The sequence below is a fragment of the Sporobolomyces salmoneus genome (genome assembly GCF_050403485.1).
Source record: "Sporobolomyces salmoneus JCM6883 DNA, S_salmoneus_JCM6883_v1_ctg35, whole genome shotgun sequence".
Taxonomy (NCBI): Eukaryota; Fungi; Basidiomycota; class Microbotryomycetes; order Sporidiobolales; family Sporidiobolaceae; genus Sporobolomyces; species Sporobolomyces salmoneus.
The window spans coordinates 75,478-100,992 of NW_027481128.1; the positions used below are offsets into that span (position 1 = coordinate 75,478).

Here is a 25,515-nt window from a genome sequence, read left to right on the forward strand (position 1 = left end):
CGAGACGCCTCTTTCTTCAAATGCCACATCTCCCCAATACTCGTTCTATCTCTGTCTCTCTGCCTCACCAAGGTCTTCGAGCCGCGACGTTCCCACTGCTTCCAAACCTATTCGTCATCGCACCTCCTCCTTGTGCTCCAAATCCATTCACCGAAACTCCTCCTCCATGCTGCTGCTGCTGCTGCGACTGAGAATGCGAGTGAGAGTGAGCGTGAGAATGGGAGTAGAAAGGAGGTGGAGGTAAATGTTGAGGTAAAATCACAGGGGAAGGCATCGTCGTTGAAAAAGAATGATTGTTCCCACCAGCACCTTGAGTTGATCTTCCGCTTTGATTTCCTCGGGAGTAGTTCGGAGAAGTAGGAGGAGGAGGATAATCGTAGGAAGTTGCTGGTAGATGAGGTGGAATTGAACGATGATGGGAATGATACGGATCTGCTGCAGAAGAGGAGGAGGAGGAGGAACGGTATGAGGTTGGATTTGAGAGATACGAGTTCGCGTGCGAAGGAGGAGGAGGATTCGCTGGAGAACTGTAGGGAGATGCTTGTTGCTGAGAGAGATATGAGGCGTTCGGTTGGGAAGAGTAGGAATTACGATGCTGAGGATAAAATTGAGACGACGTCGAACCGGAACCGAGAGGAGGAGGAGGAGCGACGACGTTCGGAGAATGAGGAGGACCTAGTGGTGGTGGTCGAGGTCCTGCACCTACTGCACCGTATCGAGCAGCAGCCGAGTTGAGAACGGTTTGACCGCCGTATACTCCGTTGCTACTATAGTTCGCGATCAGAGCTGGATTCGTGATTCCGTGAGGGATCGATTGAGCCGTCGAAGGGGGCAAAGGTCGAGCGTAGAGATTCGGAGAAGGTGCGACGGGAGGAGGGTATCCGAGCGCTGTCGAAGTGACGGGAGAAGCTGGGGAGAAATGCTGATGCTGATGATGATGATGAGAATTCGGTTGAGAAGGGAGGAAAGGAGAAACGTTCGAAGTTGATGAACCCAAACCGTAGGTCGTCGGAGGGTAAGCTCGAGGAGGAGGAGCGTATTGTCCGGGAGGTCCGTAGAGGTGAGGAGGGTACGCAGCGGTCGCAGAAGGAGAGTAAGGGTTGACGGGAGAAGGAGTCGATTGAGGAGGAATCGAACCGTAACTCGAAAACACGAGAGGTTGGGGTCGTTGTTGCTGCGATAGAGGATGATGTGAAGCCGAAGGGAAAGAAGGAATCGGAGGAAGAGAGGAAGAAGTCGACGAGTTATCGATCGCAGCGGCCGAATCGTGCAAGAACGAAGAGAACGAAGGAGCGACCGCTCGTAGTTTCGCATCGTCTTTCGCGGGTTGACGACTCGGTGACGTTTCTTTTCCTCCTTCAGTCGAATGTCCATCCTCCGATTTGAGTTCAGCGAGTGAGCTGGGAAGAGCGACTGAGGGGTCATCGTCAACGATTCCTTGTAACGAATTCTCGGGTTGATTCTCGCTGATCGTTCGAGCGTGTACTGTCGAATCGACAGGAGTCGCAGACCATACGGAAGACGCGGTCGGGTCGAGGACCGAAAGCGCGAGAGATTTGTTCGTCCAAGCGGCCGAAGGAGACGAAAGAACGCTGCTGACGTCTTTCGGTTTGAATGGAGGTGACTTTGGTGTCATCTACAATCGAGAGTCGTTATTAGCTCAGATCTAGATCTAGATAGAAGACGAACGAAGGAGTAAAGACTCACCTTGTTTCGACTCGTCAATTCCGAACCCGGTGGAGTAGTTTCTTCCCTCGGAGTCGCCTCTACCTTTTCCCCTTTGAGCTCACTCGTAATCTTCAGCGATTCGAGTTTATCCTCCTTTGAAGAAGCGTCATAGAATCCATCGACAGGTTGTCTCGATTTGAGCGCTGCGACTCCGGCCAAAGCTCCTCGAGGTAGAGAAACGCTCGGATCAAGGTTCGTATCCTCAACTTGTTGGTCGGCGACTAGTTCCTCCTCCTTCTCCTCCTTCTTTGATGGAGCGGGTGACGGTGATTCTCCCGTTCGAGTCCAAGATCCCGAATCCGGTTTACGTCCTCTTCCTCTTGATCCCCTCGATTCACTCATCCCTGACACTTGCTGCTCTCCAACCTCGTTCGATTCCTCCTCCGTAGTAGTAGCTCTCACCAAACTCTTCTTCCTCGCGATCCTAACCTCCGGCTTGAATTTCTCCAATCTCTCTACCATCTTTCCATCCTCCACTTTTTGTTCCTCCTCCTTCGTTCTCCTCCTAATCCTCCCTTCCTCATTCGGTATTTTAACCGGACAAACCGGTTTCCCTTTCACAAACCTCTTCGGGATCAACACTTCATCCCTATTCAACCTCCTCGGATTGATTCCGGGGATCAACGGATTCGACGAGAAACCCTCTGGGACGGGACGGGGGTTGTGAGAAGAGAGGAATAGTTTCAGGGAACGGTAATGAGGCGCTTTATGTGAGGGGGAGAGAGGGGGAAATTTGATTAGGTAGGCTTTCCAGGCGGGTGGAGGGGAAGTGGATCGGGCGGGTCGGGAAGTAGTCGAGAAGGGCAAGAGAGGAGGTTCGAGGGACGAGAAGGATGGTGCTGGAAGGGCGACTCGAGCATTTCGAACGGTTTCAATTCGACCTCGACCACGTCCTCGAGATTCGAGAGAAGAGAGATCATTAGATCTAGATCGGGGCAGTTTCGTTGTCGGGGTTGAAGGTGGTGGGAGTTTGACAATCGGGATCGTATTCGTCTCCTCCTCTTCGTTGTCGATTTCTTCTCCCGATTTCTTCTTCTCTTTACTCTGACTCTGGGTTTCTTTCCCGGACATAGCCCCTTTGATTCTCGACATTAAATCGTCCAACTGACTAACTTCCGGAACCTTGTAACCTAGAGGAGGATGATTCGATTTCGTCGCGGTCGCTGAGGTCTTTCGCTCGTGAGAAGCAGAAGGAGAAGACGGGACGGTTGGAGGTGAAACGAGTTTGTTACTACGAGGTGGAGAAGTTTGTCGTTCTGATTCTATCGTTGTTGGCGGAACTGAAGTCGACACCGATGTAGGAAGAGAAGGAGGGGAAATGACGGTTGGAGGAACTGGAGAAGGTTCAGAACGAACTTGAGATTGAGACGATTGAGCGAGATGAGGAGGGATTTGGCGTTGTTGTTGTTGACCGCGCGGAGGAGGTACTCCAGTACTAGGATTCGAAGGTCTTCTCCAAGTAGTTGCAGGTTGAGACGGAGGAGGAGCGGCTACAACAGAAACGGGAATCGATTTCTCTTGAGGAGGAGGAGGTCTCGTGAGGATCGAAGTTGGTTGTTGCTGCTGCTGCGTCGTCGTCGGAGGAACGATCGAAGTCGAAGTCGGGGCTTGTTGCTGCGTCGGTGTAGGGAGAGGAGCAGGAGGTTTTGCCGTAGTTCTCCAGGGATTATCGACCTTTACTTTCTCCTTCTTCTCCTCAACGATTTTCTCCTCCCTCTTCGTCTTCTCAACACTCTCACTCTTCATCTTCATCATCTTCTCCTCCAACTCGGCCGCCTTCTTCCTCGCCCTCTCGATCTGTTCCAACCTCGCGTGTTCTTCCTCTTGTCGACGTTTCTTTGCTCTCTCCGCCGCGGCGTGCATCTCCCTCGCATGTAACGCTTCGAGATCCCCCGCTTCTCCTTCTACTTCTTTCGTAGACTGTACCGGTGTCTGTGTTGATGTTGAGGTCGATAAGGGTTCGATGGAGGAAGGAGCTGGAGGAGGAGGGAGGGAAGTTTCGGGTAAAGGAGCGAGAGGTTTAGTAGGAGGAGGGGATAGGATCTTCGTCGAAGGCGCTGCTGGAGGAGGTTGCGACGATCCTGTCGAAGGGAGTCGAGATGATGAAGGGGGAGGAGCGGGAGTTTGAGAGGCGGCGGCAGCGAGATGAGGAGGTAATTGACGACCTCCAGTCGACGAGGCGGAAGAGGAAACAGGAGGAGGTGTTGAGAAATCGTTACTCTGTCTTCTAGGCCACGCATTCCTTGTCGTCGTCGTCGTCGGAGGAGCTTGTTCGTTCAGTCTCGAAGTGATTGAAGGTCGACGTGAAGGATCTCTACGATCGAGCTGGAGATGAGGTGGTAAATCTTGAGAGGTTCGAACTCCAGTACCGGTACCGCTATTACTCATTCTTCGACGTCCACCAGTACCAGTACCGGTAGAGGAAGAAGCAGGTTCGAGTTTCCCTAATCGATCATTGAACAACAACGTTCTGTTCGAATCTTCTCTTTCGGGCCCTCTTGACGCCAATGAGGAAGTCGAGGTCGAGGTGGTAGGACGAGGCGGGGAAGGAAGAGCAGTCGAGGCTGGTGGAATTCGTTCAGATTGAGCTTGAGGTTGATGAGGTCGTTTAGGTGGCCAAGAACGATCAAAATCATCTCTAAACCTTTCTTCTCGATGATTCTTCAACATCGTTTCCCCGTACCCAATCTCTCCAGGTTTCAGAGGAGTTTCCAACCTCTTCGATTCGGACGGTGAAGGTTCTCGTAAAGTTTCCTCCGTCTTCGTCTTCGATCGAGAAGTCGTCCCTTGAGTTTGAGTTTGACGATTCGCCTCCTCGGCTTCTGAGCGTTCTTGTTCTTGTTGTTGTAACTGTTGTTGAGCTTGAGCGGCAGCAGCATCTTCTTCAGTGATTTTATATTGAGTACCATCCCCAAATTCGATCGTAGTATCCAAGAAATCGTCTTCATCCTATCGACACAATCAATCACTCATCAGTCTCCGACTCCTCCTCTTGCCACAGCCAAGAGAGAGAGAGAGAGAGAGAGAAAGAATAGAGAGTGGGAGTGGGAGTGGGAACTTACTTCATCCCAATGACTCGCGTTTGGATCCAAATGAACCCCTCTAAACGCATCCAAATTCTGTAACAAATTCGCGTTCTGAGCTGCCGCGGCCGCCGCTCGAGCTTGGAGGGCTCGTTCTCGGGCTTGCATCTGTTCCAGAACGGCTCGGGCTCGTAATTCTTTCGCTAAACACACACACCATCAAGCCCCTCCTCGGGTCAGTGATCAATCCCGAGAGAGAGAAGAGGGAGAAAGGGAGAATGGCGTACCATGAGCAGCTTCAGCAGCAGTTGGGAAATCTCCTGATGCTAAATTGAACCCTCCTCCTCCTCCTCGTCCTAATCCAATCCCACCGTAATGTCCTACTTTCGTCGTCATTCCTGGTCCAGAACCCGAGTAACTTGCTTTACTCGTCGTCGTGCTCCAAACCGCTCCTCCTCCTCCCGATGAACTTCCTCCTCCCGGTCCCGAAGTTTTCGAGCTAGTGGATCCGTTCGGATGAAGTGCCGAGGAAGAAGTCGAGGAAGTAGAAAGGGAAGTAGATTTCTTTGACCAATTAATCATCGGAGAAGAAGAAGAAGAAGCAGCAGAAGCCGAGGATTGCGGATTCGTTCCTCCTCCTCCTCCTCCTCCTCCTGATTGACTCGAACCTCCTGTACTGCTCTGTCTCGTCGATAACTGAGGTTTCGCGCCTGCTGAACTAGCGGATGAGGAAGGGTTGTTGGTTGTTGAAGAAGAGATTTTCCCGGTCAAAAGTCGAGGATGAGACGCTGAAACTGGGCTGTTTTGGACCGGTGGAGTAGATAGACGAGCTAGATTACGCTCCAAACAAGTCAGTGCACTGAGGAGAGAGGGAGAAGGCAGAGGACGACTGACTGGTAGTTAATTTCGGTTCAGGTTTATGAGCTTTCTCTCCAGCTTTCTCTAGGAATTTCTTGTTGACTGAAAGGGAACTCGAGAATCGTTTAGTGATTGGTGGTACCGTAGTCGTCGTAGTCGATGCGGTAGTTGTGCTTGGAGCAGCAGGAGAAGGGGTAGGAGGAAGAGGGGAAACTGAAGAATTCGCAACTTGTTCGTTCGAGGATGGCGCGGGAACGTCGACTTTCGACGAAGGCTCTGACGAAGGTTTGTCGGCGTCTGTAGAGGAAGCAGTAGGATTCGATTCTGTCGAAATTGACGTAGTCGATTCATCCTTGATTCCTCCTTCCTCTTTGACTGTATCCGCGGGTTCCTTCTTCTCTGCATCCTTATCAACTTGCTTCTCCTGCCTGCCCGCCGTTGAGGTCCCCTGAGAAGTCGATGATTCGATTCCCCCGCTCTCGCTCTCCTCACTAATTCCGATCCATCCCAATTCCTTCCCCTCTGTCTGACTCTGTCCTTCTCCTATCTGAGTCTCCTTCTCCTTCTCTGTCGCCCCTTGTCCCTGCAAGCGGTCCTCTGATGAGGGAATCACTAGATCATCTCGACCGATCCCCTTCCGTTCCATTTCCCCCTCTCCCCTTTCTTTCGTATCCCCCTTCTGTCCATCGTTGACTTGGGTGCTCGTAGTGTTGATCGAGGGAGTAGGTGTAGAGTTAGAAGATGAGGTTAATTCGATTGATCCATTCGATGAGTTGACACGATCATTTGAATCATGTTGCATATACTGTGATCTTGCTTGCTTCGTTGGTTGTTGATCTGTCGTAGCTGTGTGAGAAGGATGCTAGAGCTCGTTGGTTGAATGTCGAGGCGAAGTTACGGTGAGACGAGAGGAGGAAAGTTGAGATCAAGAGGAGCTCGAAGCGCCGACGTCGTCGTCGAATTGGAGAAATATTTTACTTCCTCGTCTGGCTGGCACGTTCTCGATGGAGTGAAGACTAAGTGAGAAAAGTTATATTGATCACAAGAGGGTAACGAACCAAAAAACAAATTAACGAAAAAAAATGGACCAAAGACTCGAATACAAAAATCGCAAAGAAAACGCGTCTTCCCTCTGTCAAGCTCAGACAATCCCTGCCGCTGTCAATCACCTTTCAAGCCTTCAAGCAGTCTAGACGATCCCGACCCTAGCTTCCTGACTCAACCTACTAACCTCCTCCTCCTGTCCCTCCTCATCAGCAACCTTATTCTCCTCCTTCGTCAGGCCCTTCCTAACCTCTTCTTTAGCTTTCTCCAACGCCTCCCCTTGCGCCCTCATTCTCCCCGTGATATATTCCTGTCCGACCACCTCGACCGCCCCCCTAATACTATCGACCATGAATTCCTCGACCCATTCGTTCTCCTCGAACGGGATATCGAGCCATTGACTAGGTAAAGGTTGAGAGGAGGTATAGTGTGTTAGGGAATGGGTTGGATCGAGGAGGAGGAGTAGGAAGGAGAGTTGTGATGAGGGACCGCCTGAGGAGAGAGAAGAAGGGACGGAGGGGAGAGGGGAGAGAACGGGTTGCAGGCGGAGATAAACGGGGGAAGTCGTGATGGGGAGTGTTAGGGATGAGGAGGAGTGAGGCTTGTCGCTCGGAGGCTTGTAGGTGGAAGCGATTAAGCGTTCGAGTGTATCCTGCGGAAGGGAAGATCGAGGAATTCAGTCAATTTTTGATCGCGTTTTACGTAGAACGCTCTTTCTAGATTAGAGTGACGGGGATGAGAACACATACTTGAGCTAACTTCCACCCAGCTTCTAATCCCTCAACCGCATTCAAATCCCTTTCTTCCTCCTCCGTCTCGTTTCCAACCTCTTTCTTCTCCGTCTCTCCTGCTTCCTCTTCCGGGTTTTCCGCTCTATTAACCATCAAAGTCCCACCTTCAATCTGTTCCATAATCTGTAGTACACCGGTCCCGTCAAACACCTCGTTAGCTTTCGCTCTCTCTGATCGAAAGCGAAAAGAACGAAGGAAGAGGGCGAAAGGAGAACGAGTGTACCTTTGATAATCCCTTGTAAACCAAACTCTCAACTCCATCATAACCTTTCATCGAATGACTCAAATGAATTTGAATAACTTCATGTTCTGCGATCGGAGGAGCTACGGCATTGAGCAGATCGGTGAGGGATTTCAGAGTCGTCGGTTTGAGCTCTTTACCTGTTTCAAACCACGGGCAACGTTACGAGTCAGGTCCCCTCTCTTGTCGGTCGTGCTCTTGAAGGACAGAAAGAGGAAACGAGAAAGAGGGACTAACCTAATCCTTCCAAATTCGCTCCCTTGACCAATCCCTGAACTCCCTCTGTCCATTTCTTCATTCCTCCCGCTGCTCCTCCTTCTCCTCCTTCCGTTCCGTCGTCGTGATTCCAAGCCTTCATCAACCCTTCCCCGATTGCGTTTGATTTAACTTGTTCTTCAGCGACCGTACGAGCTTGTTGTGCGAGTTGGGAAGCTTGGGTGATTGCGGTTGAGGCGGTAGACCAGACGGAGGACCAACCCCATCCACCACCTCCTGCGGCAGTAGTCGAGGGTTGTGATTGAGCTTGGGGTTGAGTTTGAGGGGGTTGCGTCGAAGAAATCGAAGAGGAAGGAGCGGCAGGAGCAGGGGATTGATTCGTTTGCGTCGTAGGTAGAGTCCGACTGGGAGTAGATGAAGCTCCAGGGGTCGTACTCCTCTGCTGCTGGGATCTCACACTCTCCGTACTCTTCCTCCCTTGACTCTGTCCCGGTGATCCCCCCTGCCCTGCGACCTGACTTAAATTCGACCTCGATCCCGCCGTTCTCATTCCACTAACTGGGGTTCTCCTCGCTTGGCTATCGAGAGAAGCTCGGGGAGCAGTAGAAGTGGTCGGTTTCGAGGAGGTGATTTCGTCCAGAAAGTCGAGGACGGATTGAGCTTCTTGAGCGTTCTTTGGCGCACCTGTCGCTGTAGTTGCTGTTGAGCCGGCTGTAGAAGGGGGTTGTGCTTGGGAGAGGGACGAATTGGTTGAAGTCGAACGAGGAAGTCCCGCGCTCGCCGAAGAAGAGGATGGGGCAGGAGCGGGATTCGAGGAGTAGGTATCTAGTGAATCTAAGAATTGTAGTACGTCGTCCCTATTCGAACTGCATTGCGAGGAGAGAGAAAGGGAGAGAGGGGAGGGAGAGTTGGTTGATGACACGATGAGTCGGACAGAGAAGGAGGGAGACTCACCGACTACTAGTCGAGGTACGTGGTTGATTCGCTGACATAGCTTGTGACTATATGGTATCGATAGGTCGGGAGGAGTGAGGGTAAGAGAAGCAACCTTCGATCGGCTTGATCTTGAACGATTCACTTTCAACGCAATGGCATCAAGATTAGCATTCGCCGATATCGCTCACCGGTAGCTCCGTTCCTACTCCCTCTCTCTGTCTCTGTACTGACCCCTCGTGAGTCCACAGAGTAACCGTTTCCGGATTATTCGGTTTATCCGTTTGTTCGTCTCTCTCCCTCTCTCCTGCTCCTCTGGAACCTGCTGATCGAGTGGAGAGTTGGTAGATGGATTGTATGGAATCTGGAGAACCCACACGGAAACTATGAAAGCTGGTGAATTAGCTTGGGCCAAACATCAACAAGTTCGCTCTTCCATCTCTTCCCTTCTCTCCGGATCGTGCAAGGTACTGATGCTCGTATGAGGTACAGGACTTACAGTTGAAGGAGAAGGAACAAGAGGATCCGTTATTGAGAGGGTTTGTGGATCCCCCGACGAATCGTCCTTCGTAGATCTCGCTTCTTTTCTCTCTTTCGCCACTCCCGTATCCTCCCGTATCTTTGTATCCTATTCGGTCGTCCACAAGTTGGCTATGTAACAACTCTTCTCATGCATCCATTCGAATCCCGCACAGAGCCAGAGACAGACGAGACGCTCTCGAGAGAAAAGGAAAACTGATTAAAGGAACTCTGTTGCGAAGACGACGATGACGATGATGTTGTCCTTGCAACTGCTACATCTGTGCAGCTTCACCCATGCTACCCATTTTTTCGGGCCTCGATACGAACGAATTGACATCGAAGGGAGGGCCCAGAAAGAAACCCAAGTCGGTTACAGTCAGTGAGAGTAAAGTCGGACAAACGTTCGTTACGACAGCGGAAGACCGCAAACTCGCATGGATGCGAAGCATCTGGAACAGAGGGAAGGAGTCAAGATAAACAGCAAGTTGCACGAGGAAGGCGAGACCTGCGCTCCGAAACTGCTTTTGCGAGACTACCTCGACAGCGAAAAGAGACAGAAGGAAGAAGAGAGTGATGCGACGGTGTTTTTGCATGCCTAGATATAGTACTCGAAGGGAATAGTAACGAAGGAAACAAGAGTAAACCCAAAATCAGACAACCGTACAAACAAGAGAAACAGAACGAATGAGGGGAAGCGTGAAAAGATAATAGAACATCGAGTTCGATTCTACCTTTCAACTAGCTGCTGCTGCGACGAGATACAGAGTAGTGATACAAACAGACGAGAGAGAAAGAAGAGATGTGAGGCAATGGACTAGCTAAGAGTGATGATCGATTCGCTGGGTTCTCCTGATCCGGTACCAGCTCGAGAGCTACTCAATCGTTCGAAACTCGGGGTAGAACGATTCGTGACAGGTGCCCAGCCGTTGAGGGGAAGTGCGAGCGACATCAGGTAATCTCCTCCTCCTCCGACTGTCGATTCGAAACGATGTCCTCGAATGACTGAATTCTTCAGGCGACGCTTGCGACGACGCTCTTCGATCGACGAAGGAGCACTCTCGCGGATGTGACGTTGAACGCTCGAGAGACTTTGCGAGTCGGACTCGGCTTCCGACGCGTCCGACGAGAGACTCATGAGAACTCGAGGCGGGCGAGCGTGGATAGAAGGGTGGTGATGGAGCGTCTTCAAGTCGACGAGGACCGGACGAGGTAAGGTACAGAAGAGAGAAGGCGAGTGATCAAAGGTGAAAAGGGTTGGACGAGTGAAAAGCGAAAGGCGAGGGAAGGGACGAGGTGACTTTGAGGAAGATGACGACGTCGATGAGCGGTGAAGGTATTCGAAGTGGATGGTGAAATGGTCCGAGGCGACGGCGTCCGACATTGCTGATAGACGGAGTGCCGGTCGAGGAGGTGAGAGATAGGCGTCTCGAGAGTGTAGCATCGGAGACGAAGGCATGCTTTCGAAGATTTCGAGGAGCGGGTAATCCTTATCGAAGATGACGGCGGTGTCGTGGAGAGGAGATCCTGATTCTGTTTCGACCTCGTCCTCCTCGTCCAACTTCTTTTCGACGACTACCTCCTCGGAAGTTTTCGAAATGGTTGATCCGGCAATCCCGCTTCTTGAAGCCGTTTCCGTCTCATCCGTTTCCATATCCATCGGGTCGCGAGACGATGAGCCGCCGAGGGGAATACTTGACGACCTTGCACTGTCGGCAGTAAGTTTGAGTTTTGCCCGAACTTCAAAGTCTCCCGCGAGGTCGGAACAGAACAGATCGTTTGCGAAGTAGACGACTCCTCCTTCGTAGCCTTTGCGACGCTTCGGTGGTCGTCCAGGAAGCCCCGAGTCGTCGGAACCTTGCTCAGAGACGGAATCTGGAGAGTCTTCCGAAGATGCAACTGGAGATTCAGCGCGTCGAGCGAACAACGGTGTGTACTGATATCGGTTCGATTGGGGGACTTCGAGTCCCGATCCCAACACTTCGACGGTTCCGTCTTCTTCTCGACGAGCGGGTGAGCCAACCTCTTCGACCGTGTTTCGCAGAGAACTGTTGTTGAGAGGTGACGCGCGGTGCTTGCCGTCTCCTCCTTTGAGTTGCAAACGATCTCCTCCTCCTCCTGCGGAACGAGTCCCGTTCGAAGAACTACCGCCTGTCTGCCATTCGGATCCAGTTTTCGAATTCGAGCCAGTCTTCGAATCGGATGGGTTGAGCGAAGTCGGAGCAGTCGAAGTGGCGAATATCGACGACTCTTGGTGTGGTAAGGGTGGACGAGAAGGTTGCTCGTCAAAGATCGAATCCGTCGCCGGTTCCGAACTCGAAGGTGAACGAGAACGTCGATTTCCCGCGTCGATTTCCATCTGAGGATCTTCTTTCTCCCTCTCCTCGTTCTCTTCGTCGAGGTGCTGAGCACACTCTTCGACAACCTCCGTTTGCGTTTCGAGCACTTTCTTTGACGGTTTTCTCGATGGTCCTTTCCAACGAATCTTGCTTCCGTCTACGCTGACTTCGATCAGGTCACTCTTGGTCCGCAAGGCGTGTCGAACTGTCGAAATACTCGCACTGAGACGATGGAGAGCGGCGAAAGTTGCGACGATGTTGAGGTAGACCCATCCTCCGACGTGACGGTATTCTTCCGAGCCCAAGATCGCGCGAAGGTACTGAGTGTTCGAGGAAGATCGAGCAGGGAGAGGGAAAGGGTCGCTTTGGAGCGGATTTGCCGGAGGAGAAACCGGAGTTTCGTCGTCGGAGTCGGGAGGAAGTGATTCGAGGAAGAGACATTCGATCATTTGAACGATCGTGGTTTCGAGAGTGTCGGGATCGTGCGACGTGATAGAACCATTCGTCGAGCTCGTTCGGGTAGAATGTGTTCGACGTTGATTCTCCTTGGCGAAGTCTGTCGAAAGCGAAGAGGCGAGTCGTTTCCGTTTCCGCGCAGCGGGATCGCTGATTCGCATGTCGTGACCCGTTCCGGTCGTCGAGACGGGTTCGACTCCAGAAAAGGAAGGCGCGGCGAGAACGTCGCGATCGGGAGGGAAAATGTCGACGGGTCGTCGGAGGCGAGAAGGAGGGTCGACGATAACGGAAGTTGTGTTGAGAGGGGCGGATCCCAAGGGCTCGTGAGTCGGAGGTGGATCGTAACGGGGAACTCCATCCGCTCGACTTCTCCGGTGTTCTCGACTGTTTCCTGATCCAGTTCCACTTCGACTTCCAGATCCATTCCCGCTTCCTCTACTTCCTTTCAACGATACGGCCGCTTCCGCAGCGTCTGCATCGGCTTTCAGAGTTGCCCTCGCCATCGCATCCTTCTCTGAACTTCTCAGTGATCGACCGACTGAAGAGACTCCATCTCCTTGCCCGTGACCGCTCGTCAAAAGGTGCTCCCCTGTTCCGGTCTGGAACGCCCTCGATCCAATTGACCCCGTGCTCCCGCCTTGCCGCGACTCTGCAGTCGAGAGAGTCTGTACGTAGTCGGTCAAGAAAGTTTCGATTTCGCGTCGGCGAGTCCTGAGAAAGGTCCTCGAAGGTTAGTCTCCTGTGATCGAGAAAGCTCGTTGAGCGAACTCACTTGGGGAGTCCCTGAAAGAATCGGACCTCGAACAGCCGTTCATTCTTCATGCTACTGGGCACTTTCGCAGATTCGAGTCTTTTCAATTTCGCTCGCAATTGCTGATCTGTTTTGAGCGAAGAGTCAGTTTCGAAGGGTCAAGGGAGAGTCCGACACGAGGACGTACTCTGTAGCGTGAGATCGTCGACCTAGGGGAGAAAAAGACGTTAGACTCCAACTGGAGAAATTTTCGACGCAAAGGAAACTCACAATGTCGCGAAAGTTTTGCTCCGACACGAATGCCGCGCCCTCGCTCTGCCTTTCCCCTCTCGTGCTAGGCCCTGACCGTGTACTTCCACCTCGAGAATAGGTCGGAGCTTGAGGAGCTTGAGGCACTGGTGCGATCAGAGGACTGACTGGAGGATTCGCCTCGAGAGATTCGCTCGACAGAACCGAATGCGCTGCTTCGTACATGTCTTCGTCGTCGTCCGAGTCGGATAGGGGAATGCCGAGTAAACCAACCCGTCGAGGATTGCCATTGCTAGAACCGGCAGTCGGGTCGACAACGACTTGTTTCGAGGAAGACGCGACCGGCGGGCCTACGTTGACATCGAGGGAAGTGGTAGTCGATGTCGGTGGAGGTACATGCGGTATCTGAGGCTATCGAGGAGCGCGATTAGCTACTTCGATCTCAAGCGACGACTGATGAAGGGAAAAGGTCTCGATCGACTCACGGCTGCACTCTCGCTCTGGGTCTGTTCCCTAGCTTTACCTTTGCCTTTCATACTCCGACTGCTCTCCTTCTGTACCCGAACGAGGGCGGGAGGTTGAAGTGATCCTGGAGAACTGGGTAATGGCGGTCTTCTGTCCATTCTCGCAAGTCGCCCGATTGGGCTGAAGAGTGTCTTGTCCTGTTTGATATGGCTGTTGACTTGTTTGACGTGATTGAGGTAGTCGCGTGTGTCTGTGTGTATGGAGGTGTGGCTGAAGTCGTGAGATTGGAGAGTGAATGCTGGCCAAAGTTCTAGAATTTCTAATAATTCGCTACCAAAATTTCCGGGGTCTGTAATGCGACAGATTGAGAAGGGACGATATGGAAGTTTGCAATTTTCTAGTGAGCTTTTCTGCTGCTGCAGTTCTACACTAAGTTCTTCGATGCTGACCATGGCCAAATACAGCCAGCGCTTGTACTGTACCGTGAGCAATACCGACGGAGCTCGAAGCGTGAGCTCCCAGCTCGAGCTCGCTTGGGGAGTTTTCTCCCTCAGGCTTCGCACCGACGCTGTTTGTTGAATCCTTCGCGGACGGTATATAACATGAGCCGTCGCACTGTGCGGAGATCGTACGAGTCCTCCGAGCCACAGCTCGTCGGCGGTTGTCGACAACGCGTGTGCGAAAGTTCCCCTCGGAAAAAAAACACCGATGAGCTCGGACGCAAAAGCAGTACCGTGCGTTTTTCTTTCTCGATTTCGCAAAGACGACCAAACTGACGTTTCCCTCTTCGTGTCGACTCTGTGGAGCAACACACCGAGTGCGTAAGTAGCTCAGGAGAACTTTTTTCTGGCAGTTGCGTCATCTCACCTCGCTCTCCTTCTCTCGATTTCGCGTTCCGACTGCTTTTCTCTTCCTTCCACATCTCACTTTCACATTTTACTCAAACCACCTCAACCTCAAATAACTATGATCCCTACCGCCGCTGATCGTGCTCCTGCTCCTGGCGTAAGCTACCCTCGTCCTCTCCTCCCTCTCTGACACCGAGCGACAGCGCTGACCTTTCTCTGCATCACAGCAAAAGGCCGTTCAAGTTAACGAGCAAGGTATCGCTTCCGCCTCGGGCAACGCGACTACCACCCTCCCTGCTTCCGATACCGGAGGAAGGGCTGCTGGAAGTAACTCGCAACTCGATTTCGATGGTCAGCAATCCAAGCAAATTCGTAAGTCTCACCCCTTTTACATACAGAGTGTGACAGTTAGAGGGAAGGAAGAAGGGATTGGAGCTTGACGGGTTGACGGGACTGGAGATTGAAGCGTTGTCAGTCGGTCGATGATTCAAGTCACTGACTCCTTTTTGTCCCTATTCGTTCGTATCCAGACCCCAAGCAAGCTGAGCAAGCCCAAGCTGAAGGTGCCTCGAGCTCCGGTGGTGAGGGACTCAAGCCCCACCAAGCTTAAAACCACTCTTCGAACTTTACATATGATACCTCCTCTCTCTCCCTTGCACATATGAGCCTAGCAACTTTAGTACCAAAACGCAAATAAATCGTCGTTCACACCATCACTTTTCTGCTGCCTTGAGCGTCCGCGAGAGCCTGTCAACTTGTTCATCTTTGCGCGATGTTCTCTTGTTGACTGATCGCCGTCCTCGTTGGGCGAACCGCATCTCGCCTCGGACGACTTGGAGTCACCCTCATGATCGAGACGGAAGGTATGAATTGATGGAGACGAAGAGAAAGAACATGCTTGTGATTCTACAACAATCATTGATGTCAAAAGGTGAAAGGAGAATGGCGCGTATCGGTTCGACGAAATTCAATCATCGGGTGAAAATGGGGTAATCAGCATGGCGCCTGCACCCGAGCGCGATGAGTCAGTTTCAGGCCTCGACGACCGCGACGAGAAGGACTCACCGTCGGGAAGAACCGAATGACGATCCGATTGTTGAGATTCCGTCCTAATGACCCTGACTTTCTTCTTCCTCAACCTCGCCTTTAGTCTGTCCCTGAATCCAATCTCGTCGTCGGAGTCGTTCCCGTTTCCGTATTGAGCCGCTTTCCTCTCTCCATTCAGATTTCGTAGGAATTCGACCGCTTCGGACAGACAACGACTTTGACGGTCTTGACGAGAATGAGCGAGGGCACCAGTCAGAAGTGAGGCAAGGTTTGCGAGATTGAGAGGGAGGTGAGGTCGACTCGAGAGAAGAATGTGAACGTTCGGGCAATCGTCGTCGAAAGCAGGAGTAGTTTCCGCCGTCGAACCGTTGAGGGATGTCGTAGCGGACGACATTGGTCGGCTACGGACGATGGGGAGTAACTCGAGGCGGCAACGAACTCGACAGGAGGAATCGAGGAAAGACCGAAAGAACTCGATTCGAACCGAGATTTGGTGACCTTGACCAGTTTCGTCCGCTCCATGATCGTGAGGACTCGCTTCGAATCTGCTTTTTCCGAACCTGTTGCGGTTGTCACGAAAGAGCGTCAGGATCCGCGCAGGATGCGATAGGCGACTTTCGACTGACCAGAGGAGAAAGACGAGAAGCGAATCCCAACTTTTTGCCTCAATCGCGAAAGACAGAAAAGCTTGTTTTCCTTCCTCGTTTGTCGAAGTCGACAGTTGAGCTCCACGTGGAAACGGTCCTTTCGAATCGAGAGGAGGATGGAGCGAGGCTCGCTCAACCGGGACGAAGCCCCATCGAACCCCGTCGAGAACGTATTCGGCCGTTGATAGAGTCGACTTTCCGGCGTCCTCGACAATTCCTCCAAACGAAGGAGCATTAGGGTAGGCGTCGAGGCTCGGTGAAGGTTCGGGAGTGTTGTTCGCTGAGTGAGAGGTCGAGGGAGGTGTTGCCGAAGGAGGCAGGAGAGCAGGAACGGAGGGAGATGGTTCTGAGAGACGTCTGACGAGGGAGGTGGGTGCAGGGGAGAGGCCGTCGAGAGGAGGAAAAGGAGCGTGTAGAGGCGAAGCGGGATTCGAACCAGAACCCTGCGAAGGTGAAGTTGCGATTACGATCGGAGGTTGTGGTAGCAGCTGTTGAACAGACGCTTCTGTTACGATCGCTTGATTTGGTCTCGTCGCATCTTCGTTCGTTGTCTCCTCTTCCTCCTCTGCCGCGAACGAATCATCGAAAGGATCCTGCGAATCTTCCTCGGTCCCTCGAGAGTCTGCTGCCGAGTCTTCAGCTGCGATGGAGTTCAGAGGGGAAGGTGAAGACGTGTCAAGTGATTGATGGACTCCGACGGAGGCGACGGTCGACGCAGTTCTGCCGAGAGATGGAGACGGATCCAGTTGTTCATAGGTCTCTGCCCGTGCCGCTTCGATGTCGTAGGGAGCGTAGCCTGTAGAGATATGCCTCGGATGTTGAGAAGGAGCGGCTCCTGACGGAGGAAGAGGGGAAGGAGTCGTCGATATCGAATCGTCGGCGACGAGAGTGTAAGACGGAGGAGGTCCTTCTTCGTCGCTCTCGCTCAAGCTTGACGCTGAACGATCGGGATTCGTGACGACGAAAGAGCTCTGACTTGTCGAAGGAAGAGGAGGTCGCATCAGTTCTGGATTCGGGTCCTGTCGAGTCGAGTTGTCCGTTACAGTTCCGAAAGTTGTCGCCTCCGATTCCCGACGAGTCCAATCCTGCTGAGCTTCCGCATGCCTTCCGATACCCTCGTTCTCCCATCTTGGTCCGTCTTCCAAGCTCAGTCGACTTGCTGCCTCGAGCGCTTCATTCTCCCTTCGTTCTTGTTGCCGCGACGACTCCCCCTCTCGAACAACGGTTCGACTTCTCGCCAACACTCTCTGTACTTCCTTCTCTTCCTCCAACGTCCGTTTCCTTTCTTCCCTTGCGATCCTCTCTGCCTCCGCCTGCTCGAATTCTCGACTGTAAACCAATGCTTCTCGCATCGCGATCTCCTCTTCCATTCTCCTCAGTCTCTCCCTCTCCTCAGCTCGTATCCGATCTTGTTCTGCGATCGCCGCCGACTCGTCGAGAGCTTGTTGTAGGCGGCGTTCTTCTTCCGCTTCGAGATTGATCTGTCGTTGTTGCTCGTACTCGAGAGATTCTTGTCGAATCCGTGCCAGCTGCCGCGTTCAAGATACTAGAGTCAATTCGCCGATAATCCGAAAGCGCATGAACTGACATACCTGCTCCTCTTCAGACTCTTGAGCCTGACTTGGAGGGAAGTTGCGAAATGACGAATTCGAGGAGCTGCGGTGATCCAAACGGGGAGCTGCACCGGGAGGAGGTATAGGAGGGCCATGGTATGAAGGATAAGGCGATGGGTACGCAGGCTGAGAGGGGTAGGGCTTCATGTACGGCGAAGGCGAAGGTAGTGGGTTCGAAAGTGGAGGGGAATAATTCAAGGAGGTTGATTGAGCCGGGAGAGAGGACGAGTTGCTGTTGGTCCTACTGTTCTTCTTCAGTAGCTTGCGAGTGCTGGAGAAGACTCCCGAAGGTCTGTCGGGGGAAGATGGAGTGGGTCCGTTCGAGCTGTTAGAGGATGGCTGCCTAGCTCGTATATCGCTATCTGTACTTGTTCTCCTCCCTTGTGTGTCGTACGAACTTCCGGTCGAGTTGTTGAAAGAGGTTGAATGGAGAGGCGGTGAAGTTAAAGTTGAAGGTTGGGAATGACCGTTCGAGGGATCGGTTCGAGTGTAGGGATTATCAATCGAATGTCGATGCGGTATGCCGGGTAGATAGGGAGTGCTCATCGAATGGAAAAGAGTCGAGAGTGGATGATCTATTGATGAGAGCCAAGATTGAGTTCGGATAGTTGGGTAGTGTAAGGCCAGCTTGTAGACAAGGAGCTAAAGTTCGGGAACAGAGACTGAAGCGACTTTGACGGGTACTGTTGTGGGAAGTCGACGAAGAGAGAGCGAGCTTTCCCATTCAATTTTCTTCTCAGAAACCTCGCAGCCAAATCATTCAGCTTCGTCATTCTGGTTTTCCGTTCTTCCTCAGCACACTCACGCGCGAATGTCCGTGTACACTCGGTATAGCTCTTCGAGCTGCTCCCTTTCAGCGAAAGAAGCGCTTCGAGGTTCTTGCGCTCGCAGATTCTCGTTTCAGCCTGAGAACATCGTCTTCGAGTTTCTAAAGGTCGACCCTTTGCACTCGGCACCCGTGTGATGTATGCTGCTGACTTCCAACTACTTTGCCTCATCGTAGTGTCGCTGAAATACCCGCTCAGTGAACTGCCCAAACGTCTCGCCCTCTTTCGAAATCACTTCATCGTTGTTCGGCTGTTCATTCATGTCAAGGTTCCGTCAGTCACCCTTTTGGCAAACTTATAGACGTGATATCGAGACCCACCTGCAGGAAGACGGCGAGCGTCTCTCTCGTAACTGTTCCAGTTTGGACTTCCTTCCAGCTCTCGTCTTCCCCTTTCTTCTTCTCAATCGCTTCGAGTGCGCGTTTGCCGAGAGAGGACGCAGTAGCGTTGACGAAATGAGGTGTTGCAGCGAGTCGTTGAGAAGTGAGAAGTTCGAGAGTTTCGCCAGTTTGTAAAGCGACACAATCCTCGCTGTCAATTCAGAATTTGGTCAATACCGTGAGCTACAGAGCATCGCAAGGAACAGCTTACGGGATAGTAGCCTGAACTACTTGACCTGACCGTGTTTTGATGAAGAGCCCGGTCGATTTGCTCGGCGAAGGAATCACGAGAGGCGATAACTTCTCTTCCATCGGGTGGAAGAGGTACATGCTCGGACAGAGTACGGTCAGGAGGGAATGATCGATGTGGGTGCCGCACCAAGAGTCATCAATCTTCTCATCTGAGGAAGAATCGGAAATGGATGTGGAAGGAGGAAGTGAAAAAACAGAATCGGGTCGAGCGAACTGGAAGCGATTTCATCAGTGAGCCTGGTAGGGCTACTCCAAGATGAGAGACTCACGTAGTGCAGCAGTCGAGCTTTCGAAGATTGACTTTGTCGCACGAGCTCTTCGACGGATTTCGAAGTTGCACTATCGGTTCCGACGAGTTGATCGCAAGCTGCGGCGACTAGAGAACCGATCTCTACCATGAGGCTGCACATTTCCTTGAACGTCTCTATCAATATTGCGGAACGAGGAGGAGCGAAATCAGTTTCGCGTTGAACGTTTTCGTTTGAAGACAAAGAAAGATTCCACTCACCTTCGTAACCCTCGATTCCCTTCTCTCGTGGCCAGATGTTTTTGATAGGATCATCGCCAGCTTTCAATCCGGGTGTCTCATCTTGCGACGGATTGTTGTACAATGAGCCTTTAAGGGTATCGGGTTTGCCATTCATAATCTCCTTTCTGTGCTACGAGCTAACTGAGTCTTCTAGCTGACATCGACTTCGTAACGAGCGGTCAAGAACTCACCCATGACTCCATCCGAAACTGTAGCTCGTCTCTGGACTAGTGTAGTTCTCCCGGATCTCCTCTGGCAGAGACGCAAACGCGTTACTCAAGAGCAACAGCCTCCTCCTCAACTGCACAAAGCTAGCTGGCAAGTCCTTGACGATGAGGAGACCGAGAGATTCGGGTGAACTGTCGAATGCCTCTTTGATCTGAGCCGAGAGGGATGCGTCTTTCGAGACGAGAGAATTGTACGAGATCGTGACGGGCGTGATCGTACTCATTGTTGCGAGCGTCGAACGGGAGAAGAAGAGAAGAGAGAGATGTTGACCCACGCGGTAACCCGAACTCCGAATTCTCTAAAGTTTCGGAATCGATATCGTCGCATCCGAGTGGACTACTACAGCTCACGATCTCGCTCGCTATAGCGTCGACGCTGAGAGCGCGCCACGGTCTCAAATGGACGGAGCCGAATCTCATTTTCCAATACAAAATCCAGCGAAAATCTCCCCCAAAACCTCCTCAACATCAACCACACCCGAGATCCTCCCCAGGGAAACGACAGCATATCTAAGCTCTTCCCCTGCATCGACGAGGTCATCTGCTCCGAGATCTATTGATTCAATGAGTGATACTTTAGCGAAAAATTCGAGTCTGCGAAAGAATCGACGCAGGGCGACTTACCGAGGAAGGCATTGAGGGACTCTCGACATTCCTGAACGACGCAAAATCAAACTCAGTCAGGGCTAGAAGAGGCATAGTACTGTAATGACTCACTTCGAGATGTCGACGATGCCTTTCATGAGTCACGATCGGGGTTTCTTCTAGATCATCGGACAAGTCATACCTGTTCGAGCATCAGGCGTCAGTATGGGGTATCTTCGAGCTGGTGAACTCGACTGACCGCGCCTTGAGTTCCTCCATGAGACCAGCTGCAAACTCCTTCAATCCCGTTCCCTCTTTGACGCTGACCGGCCAAAACTCTCGTTCCTTCCCTTTCCCAATCCAGTTCTTTCCTGCTCGAGACAAATTTTTCGAGATCGCCTCCAGATGTTCCTTGGTCGGAAGGAAAGAATCGGTTTTATTGAGGAGGATGAGCGTGCTCGAATCGATGAGGTCGAGAGTCAAAGGATCGATATGAGGCTCTAGTTGACTCCGGGACGCTGAATCTGGAAACAGTTGTTCAAGCGAGAAAATACATAGCTTGATATCGGCGACATCGGCTCTGTTTCGCGGAAAGGGACAAAAGGCCGCCTTGTTAACCGAGAAGATCCGATGGGAACGAGGAGAGACGAAGCTTACTTGGCGAGGGCTCTCTCGATGCCGATAGCTTCGACCTGATCTTTCGTCGCGCGTAAGCCCGCGGTGTCGGCAACGAGAATCGGGAAACCGTGGAAGTCAAGCGAGAGTTCGACCACATCTCGCGTCGTGCCAGGAATAGCTGTCACTATAGCAGCTTCCCTTTGTGCTACACAGGTAATCATCGCACAATCAGCTACCGTGTGAGCGAGAACTAGAGGCGAATCGACGAACCTAGCCAATTCAAAGTCGTACTCTTGCCAGAGTTTGGCGGACCGACGATTGCGAGGTGAATCCCTGTTCGGATAATCTCCCCTCGTCGACCGTCGTCGAGATACTTGGAAATCTGGTCTCTTAGCGATGTGACCTTCTCGCGAGCTGCAAAGAAATCATCAGATTCATATTGGAACGAAACGAAGGGGAGCTCAACGTACCTTGATCAAAGACGCCTTCCGAGATACCTTCATCTTCACCAAAGTCGACCAACGCTTCTACTAGAGCCATGCCCTCGATCGCGGTCGCCCTCATCGAGTCGTAGGCTTGTCGCATTTGTCCCTGTTCAAGACCTGTAGGTGAGCATCTTCGCTGCTACCCTGAAAGTCAGGATAGACTCACACTAGCTTGACGAGCCGCGAGCTTCCTTTGTGCCTCAGTGTCGGCATCGACAAGATCCCGAATCCCTTCTACTTCGGTCAAATCCATCTTGCCTGCTTCGAACGCTAACCTAGTAAACTCTCCCGGTTCAGCCATTCGGAAACGCTTGGACAATGTCGGTAATAGCTGGAGCATGAGCGACATGAGAGCAGGCGAGCCGTGAAGATGAAGTTCGAGAGTTGGTTGCGCCGTCAAAGATGATTCACCTGGCTCTCCCAGTGGATTAGCGGGAGGTGAGAGGCGTAGAGAGGAAGTGAGCGTACGTGGGAAGTATAGAACGACGCCTTCATCAAGGATCTCACGAGTTTGAGGGTGAACGACCTTGCGAAGAATCGCTGAACGAGGATTTGGATCTGTTTGAGGTTGTTTCTGCCCCTTTGGTGAGACTGTCATCTTGCGCCATACTTCGAGTGCATCATCTCCCGATATCCTGAGTATCTGGATCGCGCTTCGTCCTTTCCCGCTTGCAGATGCGAAGATTGTCGGAAGTTGAACCTGTGAGCTCGCCGAGGTCGAACCGAGCCGGATCCGCTTCAGTGGAGGGTGCTGAAAGACCGTTGGACAGTTACACAGTGGTCGAAGAGCCGCTCGGAGCATCGAGAGTCGCAAAGGGAGGAGTTTGAGATCAACCTGAGAAACTCTCCTTTCTCTCTCCCTACACCATCGCCTTCGTCCTCGACAGACGGTCAGCGAAACATCAGCGAACTACCTCGAGAACCGCCCGACGGCTGTAGCCCAACTCTCAGCGATCTTCGACCGTCTCATTTCGTCTCTCAACATTTCCTCAATGGCTTCCAGATGCTTTATCGACTTTGCGGCAGGAGATCAAGCACGATACGACCACGATTACTCGCAGTACAAGGCACTCGAGAAGTGGCTGGCCCAGAATGGAGCAAAGTATGGTCTACCGGAAGAGTTGAACGAACTGGACGAGGCATCTAGAGAGACCCTTACCGCTATGTACGAGGCAGAGACAAAGGTGAGTGACTCTGGTCTCCTTCAAGGGTCGCGAAGAGCTGACCACGCGCCAAACACAGACAACCTTAACCGCCTCGTCTTTCTCTCCTCCCGCTTCTCTTCGTCTTCCTCGACTGTATATCACCGTTCGAAGTGACGTTCCCGGTCTCAGGAAGACAACCTCGAACTTCCTCGACCTCCTCACCGATTCGAAGAAGCTGAAAAGCAAACGATCACCGAATCCACCGCTCAAATACGCTGGGTCGAAGGTCTTCCGAATCGAGGAGGGGTTCGTAGCTCAGACTGGTGATGTGACACGGCAAGACGGAAGCGGAGGAGAATCGATCTGTAGGTGCTTTCGCGACCAGATTCTGATCCTCGCATTGACTTGAGCTAACGACTGGTTCTCATCCTCTCTTTTCCCCTGACGATCTACCTCGACTTAGACGGAGGAACATTCAACGACGAGAAGGAGGGGCTCAAGACTGCGTTTGAGCTGGGAACAATAGCGATGGCCAACTCTGGGAAGAATTGTGAGTGTGCGATTCCGCTTCCGCACTTGCGCTCTACTAACACATCTCTTCGATAGCGAATACGTCACAAGTAAGTGTAACTTCCTCCTGTCGCGTTCGAGGATTTGATTGACTCCCGGACATCTCACAGTTCTTTGTCACTCTGACTTCGGATCCCGCAAAGCTGAAGAAGCTAACGGGGAAATACGTCGCTTTTGGTCAAGCGGATCTCTCGATTGCATCCTCACGCGAGTGTATCGATGGCCTGAGCTCGTTAGGAGATGGGAAAGGAGGAACGAAAGAACCAGTTTGGATCGAAGAGTGCAACGTGTGCCAATAGGCTCGCGATCTCTATCTTCAGACGGGTCTTCCCGTGCCCCCTCGACCAGCCTCATCGTTGCGAGTGCTGCCTGCTTTCTTCCGTCTTCCGCTTTGACCATCGTCGGCGCCTAGTTGCGGGTTATTAGCGGGTAATTACCCTTATCTCAAATCTAAAATCCCCGCACGTCCGACGGAATTGAACTCTCTTCCTTCTCCTCTCTCGTCACCCACCACATCTCGCTCCTTCCAGTCACTCAGTCGCAAAATGCCCAAACGTGCCCTCTGCTCTATCGGTGTCGACGTCGATGCCTGCTCCGGATGGTTGGATTCGTACGGGAAAGGAGATTCGCCCAACGACATGACACGAGGATGTTTCGCTGGAGAAGTTGGAGTACCTCGATTGCTCAAACTGTTCAAGAAGTACAACATAAAGACGTCGTGGTTCGTTCCCGGTCACTCGCTCGACACTTTTCCGAAAGAGATGGCGATGGTTCGTGATCAAGGGCATGAGATAGGATTACACGGTAAGTCGTATCATACTTGAGTACTCGTCGTGTGTCGACCGAGCGGTCTCTGCAGTTTCCTGGTGACAACGAAAACTGATTTTTTCGAGTTTTGATTTTCGTTTGACAGGATATTCCCACGAAAACCCGAGGAAGATGACGGTAGAACAGCAACGAGACGTCCTCGACCACACAATCAAGCAATTGACCGAGTTCTGCGGTAAACCTCCGAGGGGACACAGTGAGTCTTTAGTGTCAATGAGTTCACATCTTTCGATTCGACTAATTTTCTTGATCGCTTTGTTCAGCTACGTGCTGGTGGGAGACGTCGAAGGAAAGCATTGCACTCCTGCTCGACCGAGGAATCGAATACGACCATTCTTCGCAAGCCCACGACTGCCAACCGTTTTACACTCGCGACGAAGATACCTGGACGAATATCGATTACAAGAAGGACGCAGAGACGTGGATGAGCCCTCTCGTACGAGGGACCGACACGAAACTCGTCACTGTTCCCGCCTCGTGGTACCTTGACGATCTTCCACCTCACATGTTCATCAAAGACGCTCCAAATTCGCACGGATTCGTCGATGCGAGAACGACTCTTGAGCTCTGGAAGGCCCATTTCAAGTACTTCTACCGCGAGGAGGAATGGTTCGTCTTCCCATTGACGATCCACCCTGACACGTCGGGTCGACCTCATCTTTTGCTCATCCTCGAAGAGCTCATCGAATGGATCAATGGTCACGGTAAGTAATTTTCGCTTTTCGAAAGTTGACATCGAGCCTCGCTTTTCGAAAGTTGACATCGAGCGCTGACCCCTCCGTGACGTTACAGAAGGAGTAGAGTGGGTGACAATGGGCGAGATCAACGACGAGTTCCGTGCTCGTAATCCTTTCAAGGCTGAAGAGGAGAAGAAGTAGTCAGATTTGCCGAGTCCATGTAAATAAGCACAAACGCTTGCAGTCTCGGTTTGATCTATGTCAATGAACGCTTGGGTGCAAGCTACAGGGACGCTCACAACGAGGGAGATAAGACTGAGCGCGGATCAGACTGCGCGAGGATCCAGTAGTCAAGATCTTTCTTCACGAACGGCGCACCTTGACCGCTTCGGCTCATCACATCGTCGAGACCACCTCGCAAGCAGTGCTAGCTCGGCAAAGTCTGTCGAGGCCGACTTTTTCGACGCTTGAACGCGAGAAACGCTGACGAGACCAGGAGCAAACATCGATTGAGAACTAACTTGGTCTTCCTTTACAACCCATGTGCGGTATATACGACAGAGATTACGATACAAGAGACCCAGAATGCGACTAGAGAGAGAATGGAGAGGAGAAAGAGGAGAG

At 52.1% G+C, this 25,515-nt stretch overlaps 10 protein-coding genes across 10 annotated transcripts; 4 read left to right on the forward strand and 6 right to left on the reverse strand.

The window, feature by feature from the left end:
• Positions 1 to 64: 64 nt before the first annotated feature.
• Positions 65 to 6,411, reverse strand: JCM6883_004163 (uncharacterized protein; the record flags this gene model as incomplete). The annotated part of the gene is made up of 5 exons (XM_076633201.1): positions 65 to 1,636; positions 1,708 to 4,677; positions 4,791 to 4,954; positions 5,039 to 5,581; positions 5,646 to 6,411. The coding sequence occupies 5 exons, from the start codon at positions 6,409 to 6,411 to the stop codon at positions 65 to 67; spliced, it is 6,015 nt and encodes a 2,004-aa protein (XP_076486806.1).
• A 387-nt stretch (positions 6,412 to 6,798) lies between these two features.
• On the reverse strand, positions 6,799 to 8,893 carry JCM6883_004164 (uncharacterized protein; the record flags this gene model as incomplete). Its single annotated transcript, XM_076633202.1, has 5 exons — positions 6,799 to 7,305; positions 7,403 to 7,567; positions 7,668 to 7,825; positions 7,923 to 8,767; positions 8,856 to 8,893. 5 exons carry the CDS (start codon positions 8,891 to 8,893, stop codon positions 6,799 to 6,801), a joined length of 1,713 nt encoding a protein of 570 aa, XP_076486807.1.
• Positions 8,894 to 8,989: 96 nt separating this feature from the next.
• Positions 8,990 to 9,407, forward strand: JCM6883_004165 (cytochrome c oxidase assembly protein COX14; the record flags this gene model as incomplete). The annotated part of the gene is made up of 4 exons (XM_076633203.1): positions 8,990 to 9,027; positions 9,086 to 9,120; positions 9,183 to 9,259; positions 9,327 to 9,407. 4 exons carry the CDS (start codon positions 8,990 to 8,992, stop codon positions 9,405 to 9,407), a joined length of 231 nt encoding a protein of 76 aa, XP_076486808.1.
• A 763-nt stretch (positions 9,408 to 10,170) lies between these two features.
• Positions 10,171 to 13,684, reverse strand: JCM6883_004166 (uncharacterized protein; the record flags this gene model as incomplete). Its single annotated transcript, XM_076633204.1, has 5 exons — positions 10,171 to 12,859; positions 12,921 to 13,026; positions 13,087 to 13,108; positions 13,170 to 13,553; positions 13,634 to 13,684. 5 exons carry the CDS (start codon positions 13,682 to 13,684, stop codon positions 10,171 to 10,173), a joined length of 3,252 nt encoding a protein of 1,083 aa, XP_076486809.1.
• An 895-nt stretch (positions 13,685 to 14,579) lies between these two features.
• On the forward strand, positions 14,580 to 15,071 carry JCM6883_004167 (uncharacterized protein; the record flags this gene model as incomplete). Its single annotated transcript, XM_076633205.1, has 3 exons — positions 14,580 to 14,618; positions 14,689 to 14,833; positions 14,992 to 15,071. 3 exons carry the CDS (start codon positions 14,580 to 14,582, stop codon positions 15,069 to 15,071), a joined length of 264 nt encoding a protein of 87 aa, XP_076486810.1.
• A 357-nt stretch (positions 15,072 to 15,428) lies between these two features.
• Positions 15,429 to 18,314, reverse strand: JCM6883_004168 (uncharacterized protein; the record flags this gene model as incomplete). The annotated part of the gene is made up of 3 exons (XM_076633206.1): positions 15,429 to 15,466; positions 15,527 to 17,684; positions 17,748 to 18,314. The coding sequence occupies 3 exons, from the start codon at positions 18,312 to 18,314 to the stop codon at positions 15,429 to 15,431; spliced, it is 2,763 nt and encodes a 920-aa protein (XP_076486811.1).
• A 438-nt stretch (positions 18,315 to 18,752) lies between these two features.
• On the reverse strand, positions 18,753 to 20,207 carry JCM6883_004169 (uncharacterized protein; the record flags this gene model as incomplete). Its single annotated transcript, XM_076633207.1, has 6 exons — positions 18,753 to 18,845; positions 18,916 to 19,126; positions 19,187 to 19,440; positions 19,497 to 19,651; positions 19,736 to 19,881; positions 19,948 to 20,207. The coding sequence occupies 6 exons, from the start codon at positions 20,205 to 20,207 to the stop codon at positions 18,753 to 18,755; spliced, it is 1,119 nt and encodes a 372-aa protein (XP_076486812.1).
• Positions 20,208 to 20,399: 192 nt separating this feature from the next.
• Positions 20,400 to 22,473, reverse strand: MSS1 (Mss1p; the record flags this gene model as incomplete). Its single annotated transcript, XM_076633208.1, has 9 exons — positions 20,400 to 20,536; positions 20,608 to 20,638; positions 20,701 to 20,770; positions 20,828 to 21,148; positions 21,226 to 21,391; positions 21,457 to 21,600; positions 21,657 to 21,777; positions 21,838 to 22,082; positions 22,140 to 22,473. 9 exons carry the CDS (start codon positions 22,471 to 22,473, stop codon positions 20,400 to 20,402), a joined length of 1,569 nt encoding a protein of 522 aa, XP_076486813.1.
• Positions 22,474 to 22,663: 190 nt separating this feature from the next.
• JCM6883_004171 (uncharacterized protein) lies at positions 22,664 to 23,685 on the forward strand (the record flags this gene model as incomplete). Its single annotated transcript, XM_076633209.1, has 5 exons — positions 22,664 to 22,855; positions 22,914 to 23,181; positions 23,280 to 23,366; positions 23,423 to 23,436; positions 23,497 to 23,685. The coding sequence occupies 5 exons, from the start codon at positions 22,664 to 22,666 to the stop codon at positions 23,683 to 23,685; spliced, it is 750 nt and encodes a 249-aa protein (XP_076486814.1).
• Positions 23,686 to 23,931: 246 nt separating this feature from the next.
• JCM6883_004172 (polysaccharide deacetylase family protein) lies at positions 23,932 to 25,092 on the forward strand (the record flags this gene model as incomplete). The annotated part of the gene is made up of 4 exons (XM_076633210.1): positions 23,932 to 24,190; positions 24,300 to 24,410; positions 24,478 to 24,918; positions 25,007 to 25,092. 4 exons carry the CDS (start codon positions 23,932 to 23,934, stop codon positions 25,090 to 25,092), a joined length of 897 nt encoding a protein of 298 aa, XP_076486815.1.
• Between the last annotated feature and the right edge of the window lie 423 nt (positions 25,093 to 25,515).